Source organism: Diceros bicornis, chromosome 18 (assembly GCF_020826845.1).
Source record: "Diceros bicornis minor isolate mBicDic1 chromosome 18, mDicBic1.mat.cur, whole genome shotgun sequence".
Lineage (NCBI taxonomy): Eukaryota > Metazoa > Chordata > Mammalia > Perissodactyla > Rhinocerotidae > Diceros > Diceros bicornis.
Window position 1 is genome coordinate 45,242,249 of NC_080757.1, and position 24,669 is coordinate 45,266,917.

A 24,669-nucleotide genomic window follows, 5' to 3' on the forward strand; every position below is an offset into this window, starting at 1 on the left:
GAGGTGAGTTCAGAGTCTGCCTACGCCACCATCTTGACTCCTAGACTTAATTTTTGAACCATGAAAATGTTTAAATATTTTTAAAAATTAAATATATAAGAAAAATAAACTCTAAAATTGAAAATAAACTGAAACGAATCTAATTGTATATCAAATTGGTAATAGAGCCATATAGAGAAAATAATTATTTCAAGTGACTTTTGAAATGCAGTACTATGATTAAACAAACTCAGTGAGATATATACTAACTACAAAAAGAACTTCAAAAGAATCTTAAACTTCATTCAATAGTTTTATCATTAGTAATAATATGGGAATTTAATATTGTGACTATTACAGATGATAGAAGAATAAAACAAATAAATATGTTAATATTGTTAGGAACTAGTTACAGTATTTCAGTTTCAAAGAAAAGAGATGCAAATATAAAATCAAAGTTAGGGAAAATCCTATAATTGTGAATTTGGATTGAAACTATCACTCACTCACACTTGTTTGTTTGTAGTTTGCCTGTTTGTTTTAAATATGATTTTCCTGTACTTTCCTAGAAAGGGGTTGAAAGGGCCCAGAAACAATGACATCTTAGTTTCAATGAGCACAACTAGTCCTCAGATTGAGGTTTCTAAATAACTTTCCAACTAAAAGGATCCCCAAAGCTCGTTGGGAAAAGGCTGCTTCCAGGTCTGAGATAGCGAAAGTACAAAGTGAGCCTGGGCTGTCTTGTTTCAGAAAGCAAGGTAGCATTTAAAGATTAAAGTGTGCATGTCAAAAGGAAACAGGAGTCGGCTTGAATAGACTCCCACTGGTCACATTTGAGACAATTTGAGCATCAAAAAGAAGAAAGGAGGGAAGAACGTAGTGGTGAGTAGTGTCAAGTATCTCAATGTGAGTGAAAAGTAATAAGGCAGTTAAATATGAGGTCCTCATTTAGCTTCTACACCATTGTCTGATCATTTCATTATGAATTCTGCCACTTTTCATATATATAGATTCCATGTGATGGTTTTAAACAGATTTGTCTTTATTTAACAATTTAATTGACCATGTTCTTGTTTAGAAATGTGTCCCACACTCTCCTAAGAGAGTTTATAAACTTAGAAAAGAGGAAATAATTACATGCAAAAAAGGAAAAGATGAGCTATTTATATATGGAATTTAGTTAACTGTTATATGATAACTCTCTGAGATTAAATGACAAAAAATTAAAAATATGGTACCCAGTACAAAAAAATTCTCAATAAATATTAGCTGTCATCTTGTAGTGAGAGCTTTTTTTTAATCCTGTGTACTGTTCAAAAATACTTTGTTTATTGTTTCCAGTCTTGCATTCAGATTAGTTACTCTGATCTTCACCCCTAAATTAGGCTAAAGAAAACGGTCCTAATTTTAATTTCATTATCAATTTCCTTTATATATTTGATTCAATGTCTTTGCTCTTGGTGTTGAAAAGTATAATCATGACTCATAGGAATTAATTGTTTTCAGTGTGGAGCAGATATTTTAAGGCTAGGTTTCATGAACCTTATGAGATCCATGGTTGGGCTTCAGCACATCCTCTAAATCTTAATGCATAGTTTATAAATATGTGTGATGCACTTTGTGAGAGTGTAAGATGCATAGATTTTCTCAGACTCTCAAAGGGTAAAATAAAATAACTTTTTTGGAGTCACTAAATTTTCCTGACAGGCCTGTCTCTTTCTGATTAAGGGAAGATTGACATCAGAAACCTGGAAACTGTTCTAGGCAACATGGGAATTAAGCTCACTGACAAGGAACTTGAAGATCTGACACAAAACCTGGCAGTGAGTGGTAAGCATATTAGATATCATTGGCTTTTGAGCTTTGAGATTTATGTATCTTTAGCAGTAGAAGGGAAGGAATAAGGGAACTTTTTATGGGGAAGATGGCAAGGTTGGAGATGAGACGGTAACAGTAAAAAGAAGCTCGGAATGTAGTATGCTGGGCACTGGTGGCATGTCAGTAGAACAGTCCTCCAAATTCTGAGAATAAGAAATCTGGTCCCTACAAAATAGTCACTTTTGAATCCTGTCCTTTCATTATCAAATATAAGATTTGATATTTATGGGGTAGAAAGTAAAATCTACATTTTGAAATAAGTATATTTTTAATATTTATAATTTTCTTCTACTCCACACTCTTAACATATTCTGAGTAAATATTTATTGAATGACTAAAGTGCTTAACAAAATGTCCAGTACACTTAATAAGTGCTGTTGCTAGATGTTATTATCAGAAGGGGAGGAGAGTGTTCTTATACTATTTTATATGATTTTATGAGCTTCAAGTTATGTTTTTGTGTTACAGTTGATAATAAAGTGGCTCTGAAAACTTTGAAGGATGAAGTGAAAGCTTTTACAGGTAAGATTTTGTTATAAATGATTAAATTTTTAATAATATTTTTCCCATATTCTATCAGTGGCTTAAAAATTCACATATTTTCAATATTTGTTTTGATAAAATATTTACATCTACTGACCAACAGATTAATCTAACATTATCTGGGTTTTATAAGTAAAACAGAATGACTTTTTCTTGATAATAAGTCTTATATTCTTTAAGACTTTTTTTCAGTAAAAGTATTTCACCAGTATGTAAAGACCCAAAAACTAGATGGACACGGTAAAAACAGGGTGAAGCATTAAAAATAGTAAGTCCATTGCAAACAGCTAATCACAGTTTTAACAAAATACAGTAAAATATGTCATACTTTGTTAATTGTATATTTTATTATACTAACCATCTCTTGTCCTAATCTCTGGATAATTATATGACCAGATTTGCTTCTGTACTGTGTGGTGTGATTCCCACTACTAGGAATACATCTTATTTACTAATATTAAGGACCAAATACTATTTCTTTTTTTTTTTTTTTGGTGAAGAAGATCAGCCCTGAGCTAACATCCATCCCCAATCCTCCTCTTTTTTTTTTTGCTGAGGAAGATTGGCCCTGGGCTAACATCCGTGCCCATCTTCCTCTACTTTATATGGGACGCCGCCATAGCATGGCTTGACAAGCAGTGCATTGGTCCGCGCCCGGGATCCGACCCTGTGAACCCCGGGCCACCGAAGCAGAACGCACACACATAAACTACTATGCCACCGGGCCAGCCCCAACAAATTCTACTTTTTATTTACCATTTGATTCTTTTTATTAGGAAATATTTCATTCTGTCTTTCCTTTTCTTTCTGGTATTAGAGAATAGACTAGAGCAGCACAAGTATATTTTTGGATAATTGGAAATAATTAGATTATCCCTTAATATTTTACCTATGAATATTCTATCTTTTCAAAGGAGAAAAGATTGATTCCGGTGACCTACAAAATATTCTTAAAGACATGGGGATTGAGCTTACAGATATGGAGCATAAGCAACTGCTAAAAACGTTGCCCATTGATGGTAAGCCATATAAATGCCACCCTGCCTTCCAGGGAACTTGATTTTACGGCTCAGTGTGAGCAGTTCTGAATCTTTTATAGTACAGTTTTGTCTAAAAAATGGCACAAATTAATAGAAAGGCACTTCTGACTTGAAAATAAATTCTGTCATTACCTCTTCTAACACAATTTGAGAGTCATCACGACATTGCAATATAGTGGTCCAAGTGACTAATACTACTCTCTCACATTGGTATTAGGGTTTACAATATGAATAATGAAAAAGAGAGGAATAGGGCATCAGTATAATAAAAAGAAAGAAGTATTTTTGTGTATTCTTTAGAGTTGCACCATGGGAGAGTTAAACTAATAAACATCTCTGATACCAAAGAAAGGATAAGTTTGTCACTGTGGAAAATATTTATATTCTTAAATGTCAATATTGTGTGACTATAAAATAGATTAATTTTTAAAGTAAATCATTAAAATGTATCTTTTTGCAGTCATATGATTGGTAATGTTTTGGTGAATCTTCATATCAATTTTCTAGAGATGTGAATTGTACCTTTTCTTACAGCTCATGGAAAGGTGTTTCAAAACCGGTTGCTGAAGGATATGAGGTGTAATAAAAGTGAGTAAGAAGCACAGTGAGAGGGCACATGAAATATCCTCAAGCATTAGATTTATATCAATAGAATATAATACCTTATTTTGCTTCTTTTGTCACATGTGTTTTTCCTGGTAATAACCTTTAATTATCTTAGAAGGAAGTTCTCTACTGGATTGCATTTTTCAAACTTTCTCTGAAAAAACATTTATATGAACAGAAAAAAAAGAAAGATTGAAGGAAGGAAGGAAAGAGAGAGGAGGAGTGGGGAGAAAGGTAGGAGGGAGAGAGAGAAAGAGTTTGGCATTTATTCCAAAATGTGACCAGGAGAAGAGAAAGCAATCTAAGAATAAGAGTTTAGGAAACAAATTCTACGGTCTCTACTTCTCTACTTCTTTGTAGAGATTACTGATTAGTGCTCTCCACTTACAGTTGCTTAGCCCTTGTCCTACCTAACATTTTCCTCGGCAGGTATGTTTAAGGTTTCAGGAAACAAGTTCTAATTCTAACTCTGCTTTAATCTCTTTTAAATTTTAACTCTGCTTGTAAAGAGTTAGACAAATCTTTTGTAGTTTTGTTCTTTGCTTGAAAATATTAGCAATTATACTGTGTTATGAAGTCATTCTCTTTTATCAGTGTATATTCACTGTAACTGTGATATCACATTGCTGGGATGCTGAAAGCTATGCCACTGTTATTTCAAATACCAGCAGGGTCATCCATGGTGGACAGGTTTCAACAGAGCTTCCAGGCTAAGAAAGACTAGGAAGAACGACCTAGCCACCTACTTCCAAAAAAATTGGCCATGAAAACCCTGTGAATAGCAGCAGAGCATTGTCTGATATAGTGCCGGAAGATGAGAGGTTGGCACAAAAGACCAGGCAGGGTTCTTCTCTGCTATACACAGGGTCGCTAGGAGTCAGAATTGACTCAACAGCACTAACAACAAAATTCATGTAACAGTAACATCTGTTACTATCTTGAAGAGATATCTGCACCCTCATGTTCATTGCAGCATTATTTACAACAGCCAAGACATGGAAAACAACCTAAGTGTCTGTCAATGAATGAATGGATAAAGAAAATGTGGTGTGTATATATACATATATACACACAGTGGAATATTATTCAACCATAAAAAGAAGGAAGTCCTGCCATTTCCAACAACATGGATGAACCTTGAGGGCATTATGCTAAATGAAATAAGTCAGATAGAAAAAGACAAATACTGTATGGTCTCACTTGTATGTGGAATCTGAAAAAACCAAGTTTATGGAAACAGAGAGCTGATTGGTAGTTGCCAGGAGTGGGGGTGAGGGGGGAATGGGTGAAGCTGGTCAAAGGATACAAACTTCCAGTTGTAAGATGCATAAGTTCTGGCAATGTAATGTACAGCATGGTGACAATAGTTAACAATACTATGTTGTATATTTGAAAGTTGCTAAAAGAGTAAATCTTAAAAGTTCTCACGACAAAAAAAAATTATAACTATGTGAGATGCTGGATGTGTTAACTAACTTTATTGTGGTAATCATTTCACAGTATATTTGTATATCAAATCATTACATTGTACATGTTAAACTTACACACTATTATGTCAATTATATCTCAATAAAGCTGGGAAAAAAAGAACGAGAATAGTTAACACCTGTTAGTTAAAGATAATATATATTTATGAACTTTTTAATATTTTAGGATCATTTCATTTTTCTCCCTTTCCTTTCATGTTTTCAAGGAGGGAAGGTTAATGTAAATAACCTGGATACTGTTTTAGAAGCTATGGAGGTCAAGCTTACAGAAAAGGAACTTGATCTGATAAAGGATCTTCTAAGTGGTGAGTATTATGGAAAACACTGTGATTTTAAACAGAAGTTGAGCTTGCAGGATTAATTATGACTGTTTCAAAGGTTTAAATCATTTGTTGCCCAAAGGCCATTTGATAGCTCTCAGAAACAACAACAAAAAATGGCTCTTCGTTTTCGTTCCTTTAAAAACTATGATCCATTTCTTTATACATCTTGGGGTGGAGATGGGTGCTAGTGAGAAGGGGAGGGATTATTGTTGTCTGGTTTAACAAAAACAGGATCTGCAATGTGTTTTTTCTCACTGATCTGTGTATCACTGATGGCAGTTTAGGGCATAACCCAATCCATTCAGCCATTCCTCATTTCCTCTATTAATGGGTATTGAGATGCTTTCTTTTTTGGTAGTTGTAACAAAAGAGTTGAAGAATAATATATACAGTATTATTTTTTTTTTAAAAATATACATAGTATACTTTTATAAACAATAAGAAAAGCCTGGAAGGGTATACAGAAAACCGTTAGTAATGGTGAGGTACAGATAATGGTAGTGAGGAGAAGTAAAAGGAGGGACCGTTTACTTTTTTCTTTATATGCTTGTGTATTTTTTAAATTTGTTATACAAACTATGTTTTAAATTCTAATTTTTTAAACTAGATTTATTTTGTTTTTAATTTAAGATGGATACAAATGATGTGGTAAAATGATAGGACTTTGAGTTCCTATCCACCATTTAGGTTCAGGGGATGGCTAAACTGACTCCTTATGTAATTAGTCCCTATCAGATGTTCCTTACTGCTTAACACTAGTCTCTGTCTGCCCATTGCATCAACACATGGCAACACAAGATTACAGTCCTTACAAATATTGAGAAAGGTGCATAATTTCAAGAAATAAATGAAAGTAAAATTGAAGGACTGCTCAAATTACACAAAGTCACTAACAAATGTGGATCTGACACAGTTAGACCATTTAATAATTGAAGAAGAAAAATTCTACAGGAATAGTAACATGATAGACCATTCAAAATAGAATGATTTGGATTTCAAAGGAATTAAAGAAACCCTTGGATAAACAGTGAATAATTTTTGCAAAAGTTATTTTTTATATATCTTGTTTCAAAGTTCACAAGGATGCTGTTGTGTACAATAATCTGATTTTCTCAGAAAATCACCTCCCAACACACTTTTAAAAGTCAGCATTCATTCATTGCTTGTTCGAAGAATTATGAAATAGTTATAATTATAGCCTGGATTTTCTTAAATATTAAATAAAATAAACTTGTTTTCATAATTTGCATTTTTATTCTTCAACAAAACCTTTTTAGATAGTTTTTATTCATTATTTACTATTAAATCTTGGTCATCATTTTAAGTGGATTTATTTTCCTTAGTCATCTTCTAGTAACAATAAATCTCAAATAAAAAGGACCTCCTGTCCTATGTATCTTTTTTCTGATTCCATGTTATTGTTTCCCTCTGATTAAACTTGGTCTTACAGCCTATGAGAAAGTTGATCTGAAAAAACTGATGGATAAAGTAGAAGCTGTTACAGGTGAGGAAGAAGTTGCCAAAAACATATGATTCTGATTTTTTGCGCATATTTTATATTTTTTCCTGTTACTTTTTATTCCTTTTTAAATTATGCTATTTTTTAATAAAATGGTTGTGGTTTAATTTCCTAGACTTTGACTTTGGTTTTGGTTTATCAATGTTTTAACACCAAAACATAGTGCCACATTTTGTTAACAAGCTCTATAATCTCATTTTTTCCAGATTAATCAAGGATATTTACTAAAAATGTATGTTAGTGCAGAAAAAGAGACTAAAGTTTTATTAACTGCTGGTAATCTCCCACAATAAAAAATTATGAAAATCCATTACCATATACTGTGTTATTTGGCCTCTATTATTACTAAAGTTAAAGAAATAAACACTTTAATTTTCTGCCATAACTATAGTCAAACAAGACTCATTTGACTTTATTATGCATTAAGTAGTTGGGGCTAATAATTAAACAGTAATAGAAAATTTCATTATTTAGAATAATTAGATAGTTCTTTAAAAATCTCACATTGCCATTTGTATTTTTTTGAAGGAGAGGAAGTTGATGTTGATGACATGGAAATGGTTCTAGGAGACATGGGGATAGAACTCACAGATAAAGAACTCTCAGAACTACTGAATAATCTGCCAGTTGATAGTGAGTATGTCAAATAAAAATATAGTCATCCAGGGAAGCTTATTATTAAATTGTGAAAACTTCTGAAATTATTTCTGTCTTATTGCTTGTCAAAAATAATCTCATGATTCATGTTACATAATCATAATCAATCTTGTTATATCTTAAAAGAATATCTATGCCATTTAATTTTTAGAGAATCAACAGTTGTGTCATCATGACTCCTATCATCAGCATTTCAATTATATCTTTTATTACTTTTGATTCTACTGAGAGATCTAAAATTTAAGCCAGAATAAATGATAAAAAGAAAGAGAAGGGAATGATCTAAAAGAGGAAAATGAAAATATCACAAAAGAAAAGATATGTTTTCAGCATAGTAGAGTGCCAATATCCCCACTCTACATAATTTTATTATTTGTCAGCAAATCAGAAAATTTCTAAGGCAATTCGCAAAATATGACTTATTGAAATTACCAGTTTCATACAAAATTCCGCATTGCTCTTCTGTGATCTGAACTGTGCTTTTTCTTACAGATGGAAAGGTCTATCAAAAAAGGCTGCTGGATGGCATAAAGTTTCTTAAAGGTGAGTGAGAAACTTAATAAAATGCAAATCAACCTGAGATCATCATGTTTGGCATTTATACTATTTCCTTGTGATTAAATTGTAAACCCTGCCATCTAACACATATTATTACATACTTTTGTTTCTTTCGTAAATCAAGCTGTTCTTTTTTTTATAACATTGTATAAATTTCAAGTGTACATCATTATACTTCTATTTCTGCATAGATTACATCATGTTCACCACCAAAATACTAATTACAACCCATCACCACACACATGTGCCTAATTATCCCTTTCACCCTCCTCCCTCCCCCCTTCCCCTCTGGTAACCACCAATCCAATCTCTGTCTCTGTGTGTTTGTTTGTTGTTATTATCTACTACTTAATGAGTGAGACCATACGGTATTTGACCTTCTCCCTCTGACTTATTTCACTTTGCATAATATCCTCAATGTCCATCCATGTTGTCACAAATGGCTGGATTTCATCGTTTCTTATGGCTGAGTAGAATTCCATTGTGTATATATACCACATCTTCTTTATCCATTCATCCCTTGATGGGCACTTAGGTTGCTTCCAAGTCTTGGCTATTGTGAATAACACTGCAATGAACACAGGGGTGCATGTATCTTTACACATTGGTGTGTTCAAGTTCTTTGGATAAATACCCAGCAGTGGAATAGCTGGATCATATGGTAGTTCTAGCCTAAATTTTTTGAGGAATGTCCATACTGTTTTCCATAGTGGCTGCACCAGTTTGCACTCCCACCAGCAGGGTATGAGAGTTCCCTTCTCTCCACATCCTCTCCAACACATGTTGTTTCCTTGTCTTGTTAATTGTAGCCATTCTGGCAGGTGTGAGGTGATATCTCATTGTAATTTTGATTTGCATTTCCCTTATAGTTAATGATGGTGAACTTCTTTTCATGTGCCTGTTGGCCATCTGTATATGTTCTTTGGAGAAATATCTGTTCAGGTCTTTTGCCCATTTTTTAATTGGGTTGTTAGTTTTTTTGTTGTTGAGACGCATCAGTTCTTTATATATCTTGGAGATTAACCCCTTATCAGATGTATGGTTTGCAAATATCTTCTCCCAATTGTTACGTTGTCTTTTCGTTTTGTTGATGGTTTCCTTTGTTGTGCAGAAGCTTTTTAGTTTGATGTAGTCCCATTTGTTTATTTTTTCTATTGTTTCTCTTGCCCAGTCAGACATGGTGCTTGAAAATAAGTTATTAAGACTGATGTCAAAGAGCATACTGCCTATGTTTTCTTCTAGAAGTTTCATAGTTTCAGGTCTTACATTCAAGTCTTTAATCCATTTTGAGTTAATTTTTGTATATGGTGTAAGGTAAGAGTCTACTTTCATTTTTTTGCATGTGGCTGTCCAGTTTTCCCAACACCGCTTGTTGAAGAGACTTTCTTTTCTCCATTGTATGTTCTTGGCACCTTTGTCGAAGATTAGCTGTCCACAGATGTGTAGGTTTATTTCTGGGCTTTCGATTCTATTCCATTGATCTGTGTGTCTGTTCTTGTGCCAGTACCATGCTGTTTTGGTTACTATAGCTTTGTAGTATATTTTGAAATCGGGGAGTGTGATACCTCCAGCTTTGTTCTTTTTTCTCAGGATTCCTTTAGCTATTCGGGGTCTTTTGCTGTTCCATATAAATTTTAGGATTCTTTGTTCTATTTCCATGAAAAATGTTGTTGGAACTTTAATAGGGATTGCAGTGAATCTATAGATTGCTTTAGGAAGTATGGACATCTTAACTATGTTAATTCTTCCAATCTAAGAGCATTGAATATCTTTCCATTTCTTTGTGTCTTCAATTTCTTTCAGCAATGTTTTATAGTTTTCGGTGTACAGATTTTTCCCCTCTTTGGTTAAGTTTATTCCTAGGTATTTTATTCTTTTTGTTGCAATTGTAAATGGGATGGTATTCTTAATTTGTCTTTCTGCTACTTCGTTGTTAGTGTATAGAAATGCAACTGATTTTTGTATGTTGATTTTGTATCCTGCAACTTTACCGTATTCGTTTATTACTTCTAAAAGTTTTTTGGTGGATTCTTTAGGGTTTTCTATATATAAATCACGTCATCTGCAAATAGTGACAGTTTCACTTCTTCCTTTCCAATTTGGATGCCTTTTATTTCTTTCTCTTGCCTGATTGCTCTGGCTAGGACTTCCAGTACTATGTTAAATAGGAGTGGTGGCAGTGTGCATCCTTGTCTGGTTCCTGTTCTTAGAGGGATAGCTTTCAGTTTTTCATCATTGAGGATGATATTAGCTATGGGTTTCTCATATATGGCCTTTATTATGTTGAGGTACTTTCCTTCTATCCCCATTTTATTCAGAGTTTTTATCATAAATGGATGCTGTATCTTGTCAAATGCTTTCTGTGCATCTATTGAGACGATCATGTGATTTTTATTCTTCATTTTATTAATGTGGTGTATTACGTTGATTGATTTGTGAATGTTAAACCTTCCCTGCATACCTGCAATAATCCCACTTAATCATGGTGTATAATCTTTTTAATGTATTGTTGTATGCGATTTGTGAGGATTTTTGCATCGATGTTCATCAGTGATATTGGCCTGTAATTTTCTTTTTTTGTGTTGTCCTTGTCTGGTTTTGGTATCAGGGTAATGTTGGCTTCGTAGAATGAGTTAGGGAGCTTCCCCCCCTCTCAATTTTTTGGAAGAGTTTGAGAAGGATGGGTATTAAGTCTTTGAATGTTTGGTAGAATTCACCAGGGAAGCTATCTGGTCCTGGACTTTTATTTTTGGGGGAGGTTTTTGATTACTAGTCTATCTCCTTACTGGTGATTTGTCTATTCAAATTCTCTATTTCTTCTTGATCCAGTTTTGGAAGGTGGTATGATTCTAAGAATTTATACATTTCTTCCAGTTTGTTGAATTTGTTGGCCTATAGCTTTTCATAGTATTCTCTTATAATCTTTTGTATTTCTGAGGTATCTGTTGTAATTTCTCCTCTTTCATTTCTGATTTTACTTATTTGAGCCTTCTCTCTTTTTTTCTTGGTGAGTCTAGCTAAAGGTTTGTCAATTTTGTTTATCTTTTCAAAGAACCACCTCTTGGTTTTTTTAATTTTTTCTATTGTGTTTTTTTAGTCTCTATTTCATTTATTTCTGCTCTGATTTTTATTATTTCCCTTCTTCGGCTGATTTTGCACTTTGTTTGTTCTTCTTTTTCCAGTTCCATTGTTAGATTGTTTATTTGAGATTTTTCTTTTTTGTTGAGATAGGCCTGTATTGCTATAAACTTCCCGCTTAGAACTGCTTTTGAATGCCATAAATTCTGGCATGTCGTATTTTCATTTTCATTTGTCTCCAGGTATTTTTTGATTTCTTCTTTGATTTCTTCGTTGACCCAGTCGTTGTTCAGTAGCATTTTGTTTAATCTCCACGTATTTGTGGCTTTTCTGATGTTCTTCCTATAGTTGATTTCCAGTTTCATACCGTTGTGGTCACAAAAGATGCTTGGTATAATTTCAATCTTCTTAAATTTATGGAGACTTGTTTTGTGGCCTAATATGTGATCAATCCTGGAGAATGTTCCATGTGCATTTGAAAAGAACATGTATTCTTCGGTTTTTGGATGGAATACTCTGTATATATGTACTAGGTCCATCTGTTCTAGTGTGTCATTTAAGGCCAATGTTTCCTTATTGATCTTCTGTTTGGATGATCTATCCGTTGGTGTAAGTGGAGTGTTAAAGTCCCCTACTATTATTGTGTTACTGTCTATTTCTGTTTTTATGTCTGTTAATAATTGCTTTATATATTTAGGTGCACCTACATTGGGTGCGTAGATATTGACAAGTGTTATATCCTCTTGTTGGATTGTCCCCTTGATCATTATGTAATGCCCTTCTTTGTCTCTTTTTACAGTTTTTGTTTTAGTCTATTTTGTCTGATATGAGTACTGCTACCCCAGCTTTCTTTTCATTGCCATTTGCGTGGAGTATCTTTTTCCATCCCTTCACTTTCAGTTTGTGAGTGTCTTTAGATCTGAAGTGTGTCTCTTGTATGCAGCATATATATGGGTCTTGTTTTTTTATCCAATCAGCCACCCTATGCCTTTTAATTGGAGCATTTAGTCCATTGACGTTTAAAGTAGCTATTGATAAGTATGTACTTACTGCCATTTTTTACCTTTTTTTCCCTCAATCTTTTAGTAGTTCTTCTCTGTTCCTTTCTTCTTCTTTTGTTCTCTTCCCTTGTGGTTTGATGGCTTTCTTTAGTATTATGTTCGGGTTCCTCTGTCTTAGTTTTTTGTGTATTTCTTATAGGTTTCTGGTTTGTGATTACTATGGGGTTCATACACAGTAACCTACGTATATAGCAATCTAAATTAAATTGATAGTCTCTTTAGTTTGACCTCTATCTGATAGCTCTACTCTTTAACTCCCCTCCTCCCACATTTTATGTTTTTGATACCATATCTAACCTCTTTTTTGTGCATTTGTATCCATTACCCTCTTATCATGGAAATAGATAATTTTTCCTATTTGTGGTCTTCTCTTTTCCCCTTAAACCAGTCCCTTTAACATTTCTTGTAGTACTGGTTTCTTGGTGACAAACTCCTTTAATTTTTGCTTGTCTGGGAAGCTTTTTATCTCTCCTTCCATTTTGAATGATAACCTTGCCAGGAAGAGTATTCTTGGCTGTAAGTTTTTTCCTTTTAGCACTTTAAATATATGGTGCCACTCTCTTCTAGCCTGTAAGGTTTCTGCTGAGAAGTCAGCTGATAGCCTTATGGGGTATCCTTTGTATGTAACTTGTCTTTCTCTTGCGGCTTTTAGGATTCTCTCAACCTGTTCTTTAGGAGATCATTTCTCATGGTGTAACTTGGAAAGAATTCCCATTCTCTCTTGGAATTTTCCAAAATTTGACAGAGGAAGAACTTATCAGAGCCCAGGTTGCATAGCTAAAGTAAATGGAAAATTAGCACATCTTCAGTTAATGTATTCAGCAGCAAAGACTACTAATCTGACATTCAGACAAAAACAAATTGCTAAAAAGGCTCCAAGGAAGTGAGAGGACATAAGACTGAAGAAATGGATGGGAAGCAGGCCAGGAGAAGGGTCATGTCTAAGCAAGGTTCCCACTCTTCCATCATTGCATATCACCTTCATGATATCTGCCAAATCCACACACTATTTGTACTGCTATTAATATTTTTATTTAAATTGCTTTACTTTTTAACTTAAATTTAAAATTATTTAAATGGTAATGGAAAACCAGCATCACTTTACAAAACTAGAGGGTAACTGTAAAAATAAAAACATGAAAACAAGACAATATTAGTTAGAAACATTGGATTTACTGTTGCTTTGCTAGAATTCTCTGAAAAGTTATTCAGTCACCTTTAAATTTTTATACTGGGTATGCTTATCATGAAGATTAAGATGAAAACAACAAGATCTAGTTCTAACTCCATTAGTGATTCCTTTTGTAAAGATCTCATTAGTCTTTGGTCTTTTGGATGAAAATGATAACCTTAATCCTCAGGAATTTATGGTTTACCCCACATTTTAGGGACAGTAACTTTTGCTTATATATCTTTCTTTTCATAAGGAGGGAAGATTGATTCCAGTAAAGTGGATACAGTTTTGGGAAACATGGACATGAACCTCACTGAAAAGGAGCTTAAAGATCTAATACAAAACCTGCCAGTTGATGGTGAGCATTTTAGATTATCACTGAACTGTACAGAAAAACTAATCTTATAAGCCTGTCTCTAACAGTCATTTAAAATGCTTGTCTAGCATCAAGAAGGCATTCTGAAAAGCTTAGAGGGAAAACTCAGGTTGAAAGGAAGAACACATCCTGTCTCTTGCTGGTTTCATGTGCAAATTAGAGAAGGATTTCAAGATCTCTCTCTCTCTCTCTCTCTCTCTCTCTCTCTCTCTCTCTCTGCTTTTTTACTCAGTCTTTCCTTATTCTCCTTATAGAGTAGGGAGAATTGATAGGTATCACTCAAATTCCAGTTTGCTTCTTTGGCCACATTTGCTAATAGGTGACATCAGTATTTATAAAAAGGGCACTTTTTATAGTAGAGTATAGGTAGGGCTATCTTTTACGTTTTTTCTCTTTTCGTGTGGCTGGAGTAGACCTGCTCTACATCTCAGTCAGTGTTTGTCTGCCTATCTGCCTCTCACTTTCACATGGGTCCTATGGGGAAAAGTCTATTACAGACAACTTAGACCAGCTCTTCTCTAAATCTGTAACTAGCATGAGGTTACAGAAGACACAGAACATCATTTCCACCAAATGCTGTTATTGAAGCAATCACAAGATCCTGCCTAGATTCAATCTAAGCTCTTGGTGGGAGATGTATCAGTCACATTGTAAGAAGAGCATGTGGGACAGGAAATATATATCTCAGTCATTCTTGGAAAATAGGTTCTGCCACAACTTCTTTTACTCAGCATATGTGTTTTAGATTCATCTATATTGTTGCTTGTATCAGTAATTCATTTGCTTTCATTGCTGAGTAATATTCTATTGTATAAATACACTACAACATGTTTATCACTTCTACTATTGTTGGACCTGGCTTTTTCTAGTTTTTGACTATCATGAATAAAGCTGCTATGAACATTTTTTTGCAAGACATTTGTTTTCTTTTCTCTTGGGTAGATACCTAGGAGTAGAAATGCTGCAACATCAACATAGGGTAAATGTGTCTTAAGATTTATAAGAAACTACCAGATATTTTTCCAAAATGAATGTACCATTTTATACTCCTGCCAACAATGTCTGATAGTTCTATTAGCTCCACTCCTCACCAACATTAGGTATTGATGGTGCTCAGGGCAAGCTGCCCCAGGAAGCACCACTCTGGTATGCGGATTATTTCGAGCTGAAGACAATAAGGACTCAGAAAGCTCAGGAAAAATATTTGAGTTTCCCCTCCCAAACTGCCTAAAGAATTTAAAACCAAAAAAAAAAATCTGTTTTAGGAAGGGGTTATTATCATGACTGCTATAAAAGATAATTTAGGATAGAGGTTACAATAGAAAAAGCACCAACAAGCCCTTCTTATCAGAAGTTCTGTCTCTGGCCACATTCTTTGGATGGCCCTGCAAGGAGTTGCCAGACAGACATTTACATTTATAAGGGAAATCTCCATTTGTAAAGGTATCTCCCTCTCTGTTTGGAGAAGAGAGGGGGATGAGCTCATTTCTAGTGACTTATCAATGTGGAAGGTGATGACTTAAATCTGTATAATAAACCTTACTCTTGTTTACTGTGCTTTAATGGTAATCTCCTGTAATTGACTCCCCCACCCCCAAAATCCTCCTTTGTCATTGGCTGAAAATGATATTTAAGACGAGAATTTCTGCTATTGTGTTGAGAAACGCAGTGTCCCTGCTTTCTCCCATGTATACATGTTATTAAACTTGGTATTATTTTCTCCTGCTAACCTGTCTTGTTGATTATTTGGCCAGCCAGAAGAACCTTAAGGGAAAGGGCAGAGGGAGATTCTCCCTCTTCCCCCGACAGTTTTATCAATATTTTTAATTTTAGTCTTTCTAGTCGGTGTGTAATGGTATTTCAATATGGTCTTAATTTATATTTCCCTTATGACTAATGATGTTGAGTACTTTTTCAAGTGCTTAGTGGCCCTTTGTATACTTGTTTTATAAAGTATCTGTTCAAATTGTTTGCCTACCTTTTATTGGGTTGCTTAACCACTTGGGGAGTAGTTGTTTTCTCTCCACCCCTGCCCACACCCAGGAATGCTTAGTTTCTTTTTGTCTTTCTACTTTAATAATGAAGGAGTTTAAGGCCACACATTTTCTTCTGAATGCAGCTTCACTGAGTCCTTTGGTTTCGATATGAAGAGTTATCCTAACCATTACTTTCTACTAGATAACTTATAGTTGATGCAATGATTATCTAGTATCTAGAAGTATATTTCTTAATTTCTTATTAAGTTTTTTAAAAATTTTTATTATATATAAATTTTGGAGTTAGATCAGATAATATGACCACTGAGATGTTAAAGAGAATCTCTATTTTGTTAAAGTTTTCATTATGGCCATGTACTTTATCAATTTTTATAAATCTGTAGGGATATGAAAAATAATTCATAGTCTCTGGAGGGTACACATAGACTTCTATAAATATTATGAACTCAAGTTTATTGATAGTATTATTCAAGTCCTTTATGTCTTTGCTTCTGTTTTGTCTACTATATCTTCTCATTTTAAGAGGGATAAGGTCTCCTACTTTAATTGTATTTTTATAAAATTCTTCTTACATTATTAATAGTCTTTGCTTTATATGTTTAGCTATTTGGTATTTACAGATTTATGACTGTTATAATATTCTGCATAAATTATACCTTTTGATGTCCCTCTTTATCTACATCTATTTGATGATTTAACTCTAAATTTCACTTTGATATTAATGATTGCCAGTACTGGTTTCTTTTTGCTTGTATTTCTCTTGTATATCTTTGCCCATTCCTTTGTTTTCAATTTTCTTTATCATTTGGTTGAAATATATTTTCTGAAAACATCATATAACTAGGTTATTTTAAAACCCACCTGGCAATTTTTCCCTTTTTTTAAAAAAAATTTTTTTTTTAATTTTTATTTATTTATTTTCCCCCCAAAGTCCCAGTAGATAGTTGTATGTCATAGTTGCACAGCCTTCTAGTTGCTGTATGTGGGACACAGCCTCAGCATGGCCGGAGAAGCGGTGCGTCAGTGCGCACCCGGGATGGAACCTGGGCCGCCAGCAGCGGAGCGCGCGCACTTAACCGCTAAGCCACAGGGCCGGCCCAATTTTTCCCTTTTAATGAGAAATTTCATTTTGTTCAGAGTTGTTGTAATAGTGGATATATTTAATTTTATTTCTCTTATTTTATGTTTATTATTCTTTATTTCATCTTATTTTATGTTTACTATTTATTTTCTACCACCGTTTTCTCCTTTTGCTTATTCTTATTATTACTACTTTATTTAAGCTGTCATTCATTATATTTGTTCACTTCTTAATTAATTTTGAAATTCCAGAGAAGGGTCACATTCCATCAGTTCTTACATTCCTTTTCCTTTCATTCACTGTCTTCCTTACATATGACTTAACTATTACTAGCAAAAAAATACTGCTTTATTCCCCATCAAGATACCCTTTCCCATCAGATATTTTATTTGACCTTTATCCCTCTACACACACACAGGCAATCCCAGTAGGCTGAAACTTTACAAAGGGCTGAAACAGTGCAGAATACTGTACTCTTATTCCTCTCACCACTTCCCCGACTCTTCACCATGAGATCTTTGGAATGTCTTTACTTCCCCAACTATACATTCCCAACTCTTACAAACAATCAACTCCCAGGATTTACTGGGATAATTAGTACTTGACTCAAATTTCTCTTAAATAATCTACCTTCTATTTCAAGATTCTTTATTTAGTACTTAAGATTACACATTCCACGGCAGATTATTTCTGAACTTATAGAAAGGAAGGAAGATTCTGTTCTGGCATCTCTGTACTTTCACCACCTCAAGAGGGTGAACGTTTCTGCCCACTTGTTTTACTCCTTCTTGGCCTTTTAGGGGTCAGAGGAATTGGAATGCCCTCATGCTAGGCTTTAGTGACCTTCATCAAGGTCTTCAGGATTCTGAGTGCCAAGATCTCCCCAAGACTACTGCTATCCAGTTCTGTTCCAATGCTGTGACACCTCTCTGGTGCTTCCCTAGTTGATGGGGGAGAGAATGCCCATTCTTTTCTCCAGGACACAACCAGAGCCCAAGATAGCCCTAGCAGCCTATAGACACCAACAGCATTTGACTCTCAAAGAGCAAACAGCTTGGAGGTGGTAGTAAAAGGGATTTGAGCCATGTTCCAGTTTCCATGTTCACAGAAGCCCTTCCAAAGTTTTGATTAAAGTAAATATAAGAGTAAGAATAACATTATAAATAAAGGAAAATAATTAACTTTGGCTTAAAAAATTTCCCTTGTCACACAGAATGTTTTAATTCTTGCTAATAGATTCCTCATCAGTTGAGATGAATTTGGAATAAGTTAATGGAAGAGAAGTCCCTGAAACCCCAGTTTTCAGTGGAAATCCCCAATTAAATGGCCTATGGCAGAGAGCCCTTTCATCTTGGGTCAGAATTTTCCCGGTTATAAACCAGATGGGCAAAGAAAAAGATGAAAGAATTTGTATGAATCCTCACCACAGCAACCCATATACAAAGCCAGTCCAAAAAGTTGTAATCCCTTTCAAGGATCCCATCTTTTTTCATGATAGGCTATTATTACCTATAATAGTCTAGTTGAATCAACACACATTTTCCATTCTGTCCTGGTCTGTAGCTAGTGTTGATGTAGAAATTATTAGTGACTGGGAATACTTTAATAGACAAAGAATAAGGTCCAAAAATTCTTCTCATCACAGAGTTAACAACATTGTTGATAAGTGATATACTTTTCTGGCCATTCTACTGATACTTTGTGCGTACTCAAAAAGAAAAGTTTTTTGAATTCATGAAATAACTACATTATATTCCATGATTCCTAGGTTATAGCTAGATTTTCTCATCAACATGGAGTATTATTTTGCTAGGGGAAAAAAAACAAGCACCTTTCTTTTCAGAAACTAAATAACAGGGATTAGCCTCTTTTCTTCCCTAAAGCATAATACGTCAGAGATGCTGGGCTATTAATTATATTCAGGAAATAGTTGTGTTTATTATTATTTGAGATTTCATCTTTATTCTTATACTTTCTCATGAAGGATGTAGCAAAAGGTTGTATTAGTGTATATGTGTGTGTGTATGTGTGTGAAACCAGCTTCTATTTTTTTCAACCGAGGTATAATTGACGTGTAACATTATGTTAGTTTCATGTGTACAACATAATGATTCAATATTTGTATGTATTGCAAAATGATCACCACAATAAGTCTAGTTAACATCCATCACCATATATAGTTACAAATTTTTTCTTCTTGTGATAAGAACTTTTAAGATCTACTCTCTTAGCAACTTTCAAATTGCAACAGAGTATTATTAACTATAGTCACCATTCTGTACATTACATCCACATGACTTATTTATTTTATAACTGGAAATCTGTACCTGCAAAAGGTTAAATTTTCGAGAGCAAATAAATGCTGCTAAATTCTTCTGCTCTGTGCAACATCATTTTCTTAGTCTTATTGTCATGTTTCTGTGCAATTTATTCCTTGTCTTACAGTTAATGGTAAGGTTGATCTGGAAAAGTTGATGAATGAAGTAAAACCTTTTTCAGGTGAGTAAGACATTACTAAAACATTTTTAATTTAATTCTAACCCTATATTATATTTTGCATAGTGTTTTCGCAATATTACATCATAGATTTATTAATGCTGATATTTTACATATTTATAATTAAATATTTACATGTAACTTTTCTTCTGCCTTTAACTTTGAATTATATAAAATTCAGCCATAAAAATAAGTGGCGATGTTTGAGTAATAAATTATATTTTCTGTAGTTTCTGGCAGTATTATGCTGATCTTTACCAGTGTTTAAATCAGAGGTCACAAATTGGCCACCATGAGTTGAATCCAATCTGCAGTCAAGTTTTGTAAGATTTGGCCACACTGGCCCTACATTCCCTCACAACAATAGCTGGTGTGTTTTCTCTTTGGACAAAGCATGTGATGGTCACTTCACCACAGCCAGTTTCACTCATTTCTTCTACCTCCAGGCTCCTGCGAGCTTTTGAGTTAATAACTGCTGGTCTAAATAGCCGAAATCTAGGTAGGCATAGAATATAGGAAGATGAATATTTTTAGAAAATTAAGTTGATAGAGTTGCTTTAAATAATAATCACATGATTCAGCTTTAAAAAGAAAAAAGACCCAATACCCTAGATTACTGGCCAATTATGTAATCTGATTTTTTTCCATGGTGTCTTGCCACTAGGCTTGGGAAACCACTCTCTCTTTATGGACAATCAAGGAATAAGTTCTGTCTCACTGTCCTTAAACACTATTGGAATATGTGAGAATGTGAAAGTAAAGATGGCATTATATGAGCCAGCTTTTTTGTTATTTCAGATCGTTATAAGTCCTAAAATTGCCATGTGTCAGCAATCCTTTTTTTTTTCCAAAGGAGGTAAAGTTGATACCAGTAAACTTGAAACTGTTTTGGGAAACTTGGGGGTTGAGCTCACGCCTAATGAACGCTCGAACTTGCTGCAGACACTGCCAGTTAATGGTAAGTCTTGTGGGTACTATCTGGGTTTTTTAGGAAGTCTGGTTTTGTGGAACTATGTGAAAAATAAACCAAAAATGCTTGAAAACTATTGGAAAGCTAATGCTAATACAAAGAAAAGTTTCATCACTTAGATTTTAATTTAAAAATCATCAATCTAACCCTTTCAGCTGTAAGTTGCTATCAAAGGCAAAGTTCGTCACTCAACCCTTAGGTTGCTGAATAGCTGGATTTGTAAAACTACGTTTAAATAAGAAAGAAAGAAGAGAGGTGGGGGAGAGAAGCAGGGGTAAAGAGAAGATAAAAAACAAACTTAATAATATAGCTGTGTGTGTTTCTGCAGCACAGAATATATAGTTTACCAAAAAGTGGATAATTTTATATATTGAGAAAAGGCTACAGTTTTTAACGTCCTTATTAGATGAAATTTTTAAAAATTTAGGAAAATAAAAAATGCTTTTAATTCCATATCCAAAGATAACCACTATTAATGTATTAGTGCATTTCCTTCTAGTGCTTTTAAGATAGATGATGATTGATAGATAGATAGATATTTATGTATATTTTATGTATATATTAATTTATTTGTAACTTACCTCCTCACAATGTTAATATGTATATTCGTCATAGAAAGCTTGATAATGCAGATAAGTGAAAATAAAACTATCTCTATTCCCACCTCAAAGTGATAACTAATGTCAAAAATTTGAGAGCTATTTTTCCAGTTCTCATCTGTGAATATATGTTCTTTTTTATTTGGCAACCTTGTGGATAAATCTTTGCAAACATCCTAAAATTTCTTGAGATTAAATTCCATTATGTAAAATTGCAAAATGCAAGATATTTTATTTGTTTTGTCACATTTCATTCCAGGAAATGGAAATATGAACTCCCAAAAACAGCATTTGAGAATGTTATTTTTCCTACATTATCAATATGGGGAAAAAAATAGCATCTTATTATTATGATTTGCGTTTCACTCCTTTACTGCTGAGAGTGAACATTTTGGTACATGTATTATCTATTTGCATTTGGAATGTTCCTTAGGTGAAGATTTCTAAATTCTTTCTTTCTGTACTATATTTCTGACTGCACTTCCAAAATATCCCATTTTTTTATAGCTGATGGAAAAGTGTATCAGAAAAGATTGATGAAAGGCATAAAGTCTCACAAACGTGAGTAAGAAGCACAGTGAAAAGACTTGCTCTGAAACCCTTATTTGTATTGTTAAAATATGAATCCTCTTTTCCTATATAACTGAGTCTTTATTTATGCTTCCTTCAGTAGATCTGCATCTTACCAAGTATTTACCAAGTAGTTTCCTTTATTAAGATTTGGCAGAAAATGTTCAACTTTCTTGGATTTTCCTAACTCAGCCCCAAAGAAACAAAATAAATTTAAAAATACAAAGCAAAAGGTGAAGAATGAAGGCTCTCAGATAACGATTTCAGTCAAAAGTAGAGACAAATAATTTGGAAGTACAGGCAACAAAAATAACTCCTTTTTGCAGAATATTCTGCAGTCATCTCTAGCTGTGGCCTTTCAATATTCCCAACATAAAATTGGAGGGAATGAGTTCTAACTTTATTCTTCTATTAACTGGACAAGACTGGAGTTCTGGTGTTTGTCTTGAAAATCTTAACAATAATACTAAGAAATGAATGAAGTGTTTTTTATTGTAATAAAGCACATACTCTAAAGAAGGATAACATAACAGAGTGAATGTGTAGTCCAGTTTTAGAATCATTCAATTTTACTGTATTCCTTTCTTGTCCCTTACTTAGTAGGCAATGTTGATGTCAATAAGCTGGACACTCTTTTAGAAAACATGAGAATCAACATCACAGAACAAGAATTCATGGATCTGATAGAAAGACTGCCAGATGATGGTGAGCACAGTAATCACCCCTATAATTTTTAAGGGGCACTTAATCTTTTTTTCCATCTTTATTGAGATATAATTGACATATAACATTGTGTAAGTTTAAAGTATACAGCTTGTTGATTTGATACTTACATATTGCAAAATTATTACCACCATAGCGTTAACTAACTCCTCCATCACGTCACATAATTATCATTTTTTTATGTTGAGAACATTTAAGATCTAATCCCATAGCAACTTTTAAGTATTTAATACAGTATTATTGACTATGATCACCATGCTGTACATTAGATCCTCAGAATTTATTTGCCTTATAACTGGAAGTTTGTACCCTTTGACCAATATCTCCCCATTTCCCCCACCCTCCAGCCCCTGGTAACCACCATTCTACTCTCTGTTTCTATGAGTTCAGCTTTTTTAGATTTCACACGTAAGTGAGATGATACGGTATTAGTCTTTCTTTGTCTGACTTATTTCACTTAGTACAATGCCCTCAAAGTCCATCCTTGTTGTCTCAAAAGGCAAGATTTCCTTCTTTCTCAAGGCTGAAAAATTTTCTGTTGTATATACAGTCTTGTGTCACTGAGTGATGGGGATATATTCTGAGAAATACTTTAGGCAATTTCGTCATTGTGGGAACATCATAGAGTTTACTTACAAAAACCTAGATGTGATAGCCTACTACACACTAGTCTATATGGTACTAATCTTATGGGACCACTGTCATATATGCAGTCTGTCATTGACCGAAATGTCATTATGCAGTACGTGATTGTAATATACCACATCTTCATTATCTATTCATCTGTTGACAAACACTTAGATTTTTTCCATATCATGGCGATTGTGAATAATGCTGCAATAAATATGGGACTACAGATATCTCTTTGACATCCTGTTTTTATTTCCTTTGTATACCCACAAGTGGGACTGCTGGATCATATGGCACTTCTATTTTTAATTTCTTGAGGAACTTCCATACTGTTTTCCATAGTGGCTGTACTTATTTACATTCCCACCAAAAGTGAACAAGGGTTCCATTTTCTCCACATCCTCACCACCAGCATTCACTATCTCTTGTCTTTTTGATGATAGCCATTCTAAGGTGATATTTCTTTGTGGTTTTGATTTGCATTTCCCTGATGATTAGCAAAGTCAAGCACCTTTTCATGTACCTGTTGGCGACTTGTATGTCTGCTTTGGAAAGATGGCTATTCAGTTTCTCTGCCCATTTTTTAATTGGATGGGTTTGGTTTTTTTGCCATTGAGTATATGAGTTCCTTATATATTTTGAATATTAACCCCTTATCGGATATATGGTTTGCAAATATTTTCTCCCATTCTCTAGGTTGCTTTTTCATTTTGTTGATTGTTCCTTTTGCTATGCAGAGCTTTTTAGTTTGATATGGTCCCACTGGTTTATTTTTGCTTTTGTGGCTTGTGCTTTTGGTGTCATATCCAAAAAATTATTTCCAAGACTCATGTGAAGGAGCTTTTCCCTGTATTTTCTTCTAGGAGTTTTACAGTTTCAGGTCTTACATTTAAGTCTTTAATCCATTTTCATTAATTTTTGTGAGTCATATAAGGTAGTGGTCCTATTTCATTCTTTTGCATGTGGTTATCCAGTTTTCCCAGCACCATTTATTGAAGAGACTATCCTTTCCTTGTTGCCTATTCTTGGCTGCCTTGTTGACAGTTGACTGTATATGTTAGGGTTTATTTCTGGGCTCTTGATTCTTTTCCATTGGTCTATGTGTCTATTTTTATGCCAGTACTGTACTGTTTTGATTAGCTTTGTAGCATAGTTTGAAGTCAAGAAGTGTGATGCCTCTGGCTTTATTCTTCTTTCTCGAGATTGTTTTGGCTGTTTGAGGTCTTTTGTGGTTCCATACAAATTTTAGGATTGTTTTTTCTATGTCTGTGAAAAATGCCATTGGAATTTTGATAGAGATTGCATTGAATTTATAGATGGATTT

At 34.0% G+C, this 24,669-nt stretch overlaps 2 protein-coding genes across 2 annotated transcripts in view; both read left to right on the top strand.

Moving 5' to 3' along the window:
• Window positions 1–24,669, top strand: part of EFCAB13 (EF-hand calcium binding domain 13) — a 331,371-nt gene that overhangs the window by 263,858 nt on the left and 42,844 nt on the right. Inside the window, 13 exon segments of the mRNA XM_058561286.1 lie at window positions 1,708–1,809; window positions 2,326–2,379; window positions 3,315–3,419; window positions 3,975–4,028; window positions 5,740–5,838; window positions 7,307–7,360; window positions 7,904–8,008; window positions 8,525–8,575; window positions 14,157–14,261; window positions 19,803–19,856; window positions 20,707–20,811; window positions 21,930–21,983; window positions 22,593–22,697. Coding sequence (XP_058417269.1) covers window positions 1,708–1,809; window positions 2,326–2,379; window positions 3,315–3,419; window positions 3,975–4,028; window positions 5,740–5,838; window positions 7,307–7,360; window positions 7,904–8,008; window positions 8,525–8,575; window positions 14,157–14,261; window positions 19,803–19,856; window positions 20,707–20,811; window positions 21,930–21,983; window positions 22,593–22,697 — 1,047 coding nt within the window.
• EFCAB3 (EF-hand calcium binding domain 3) overlaps window positions 1–24,669 on the top strand; it is a 227,205-nt gene that overhangs the window by 624 nt on the left and 201,912 nt on the right. The window lies entirely within an intron of this gene.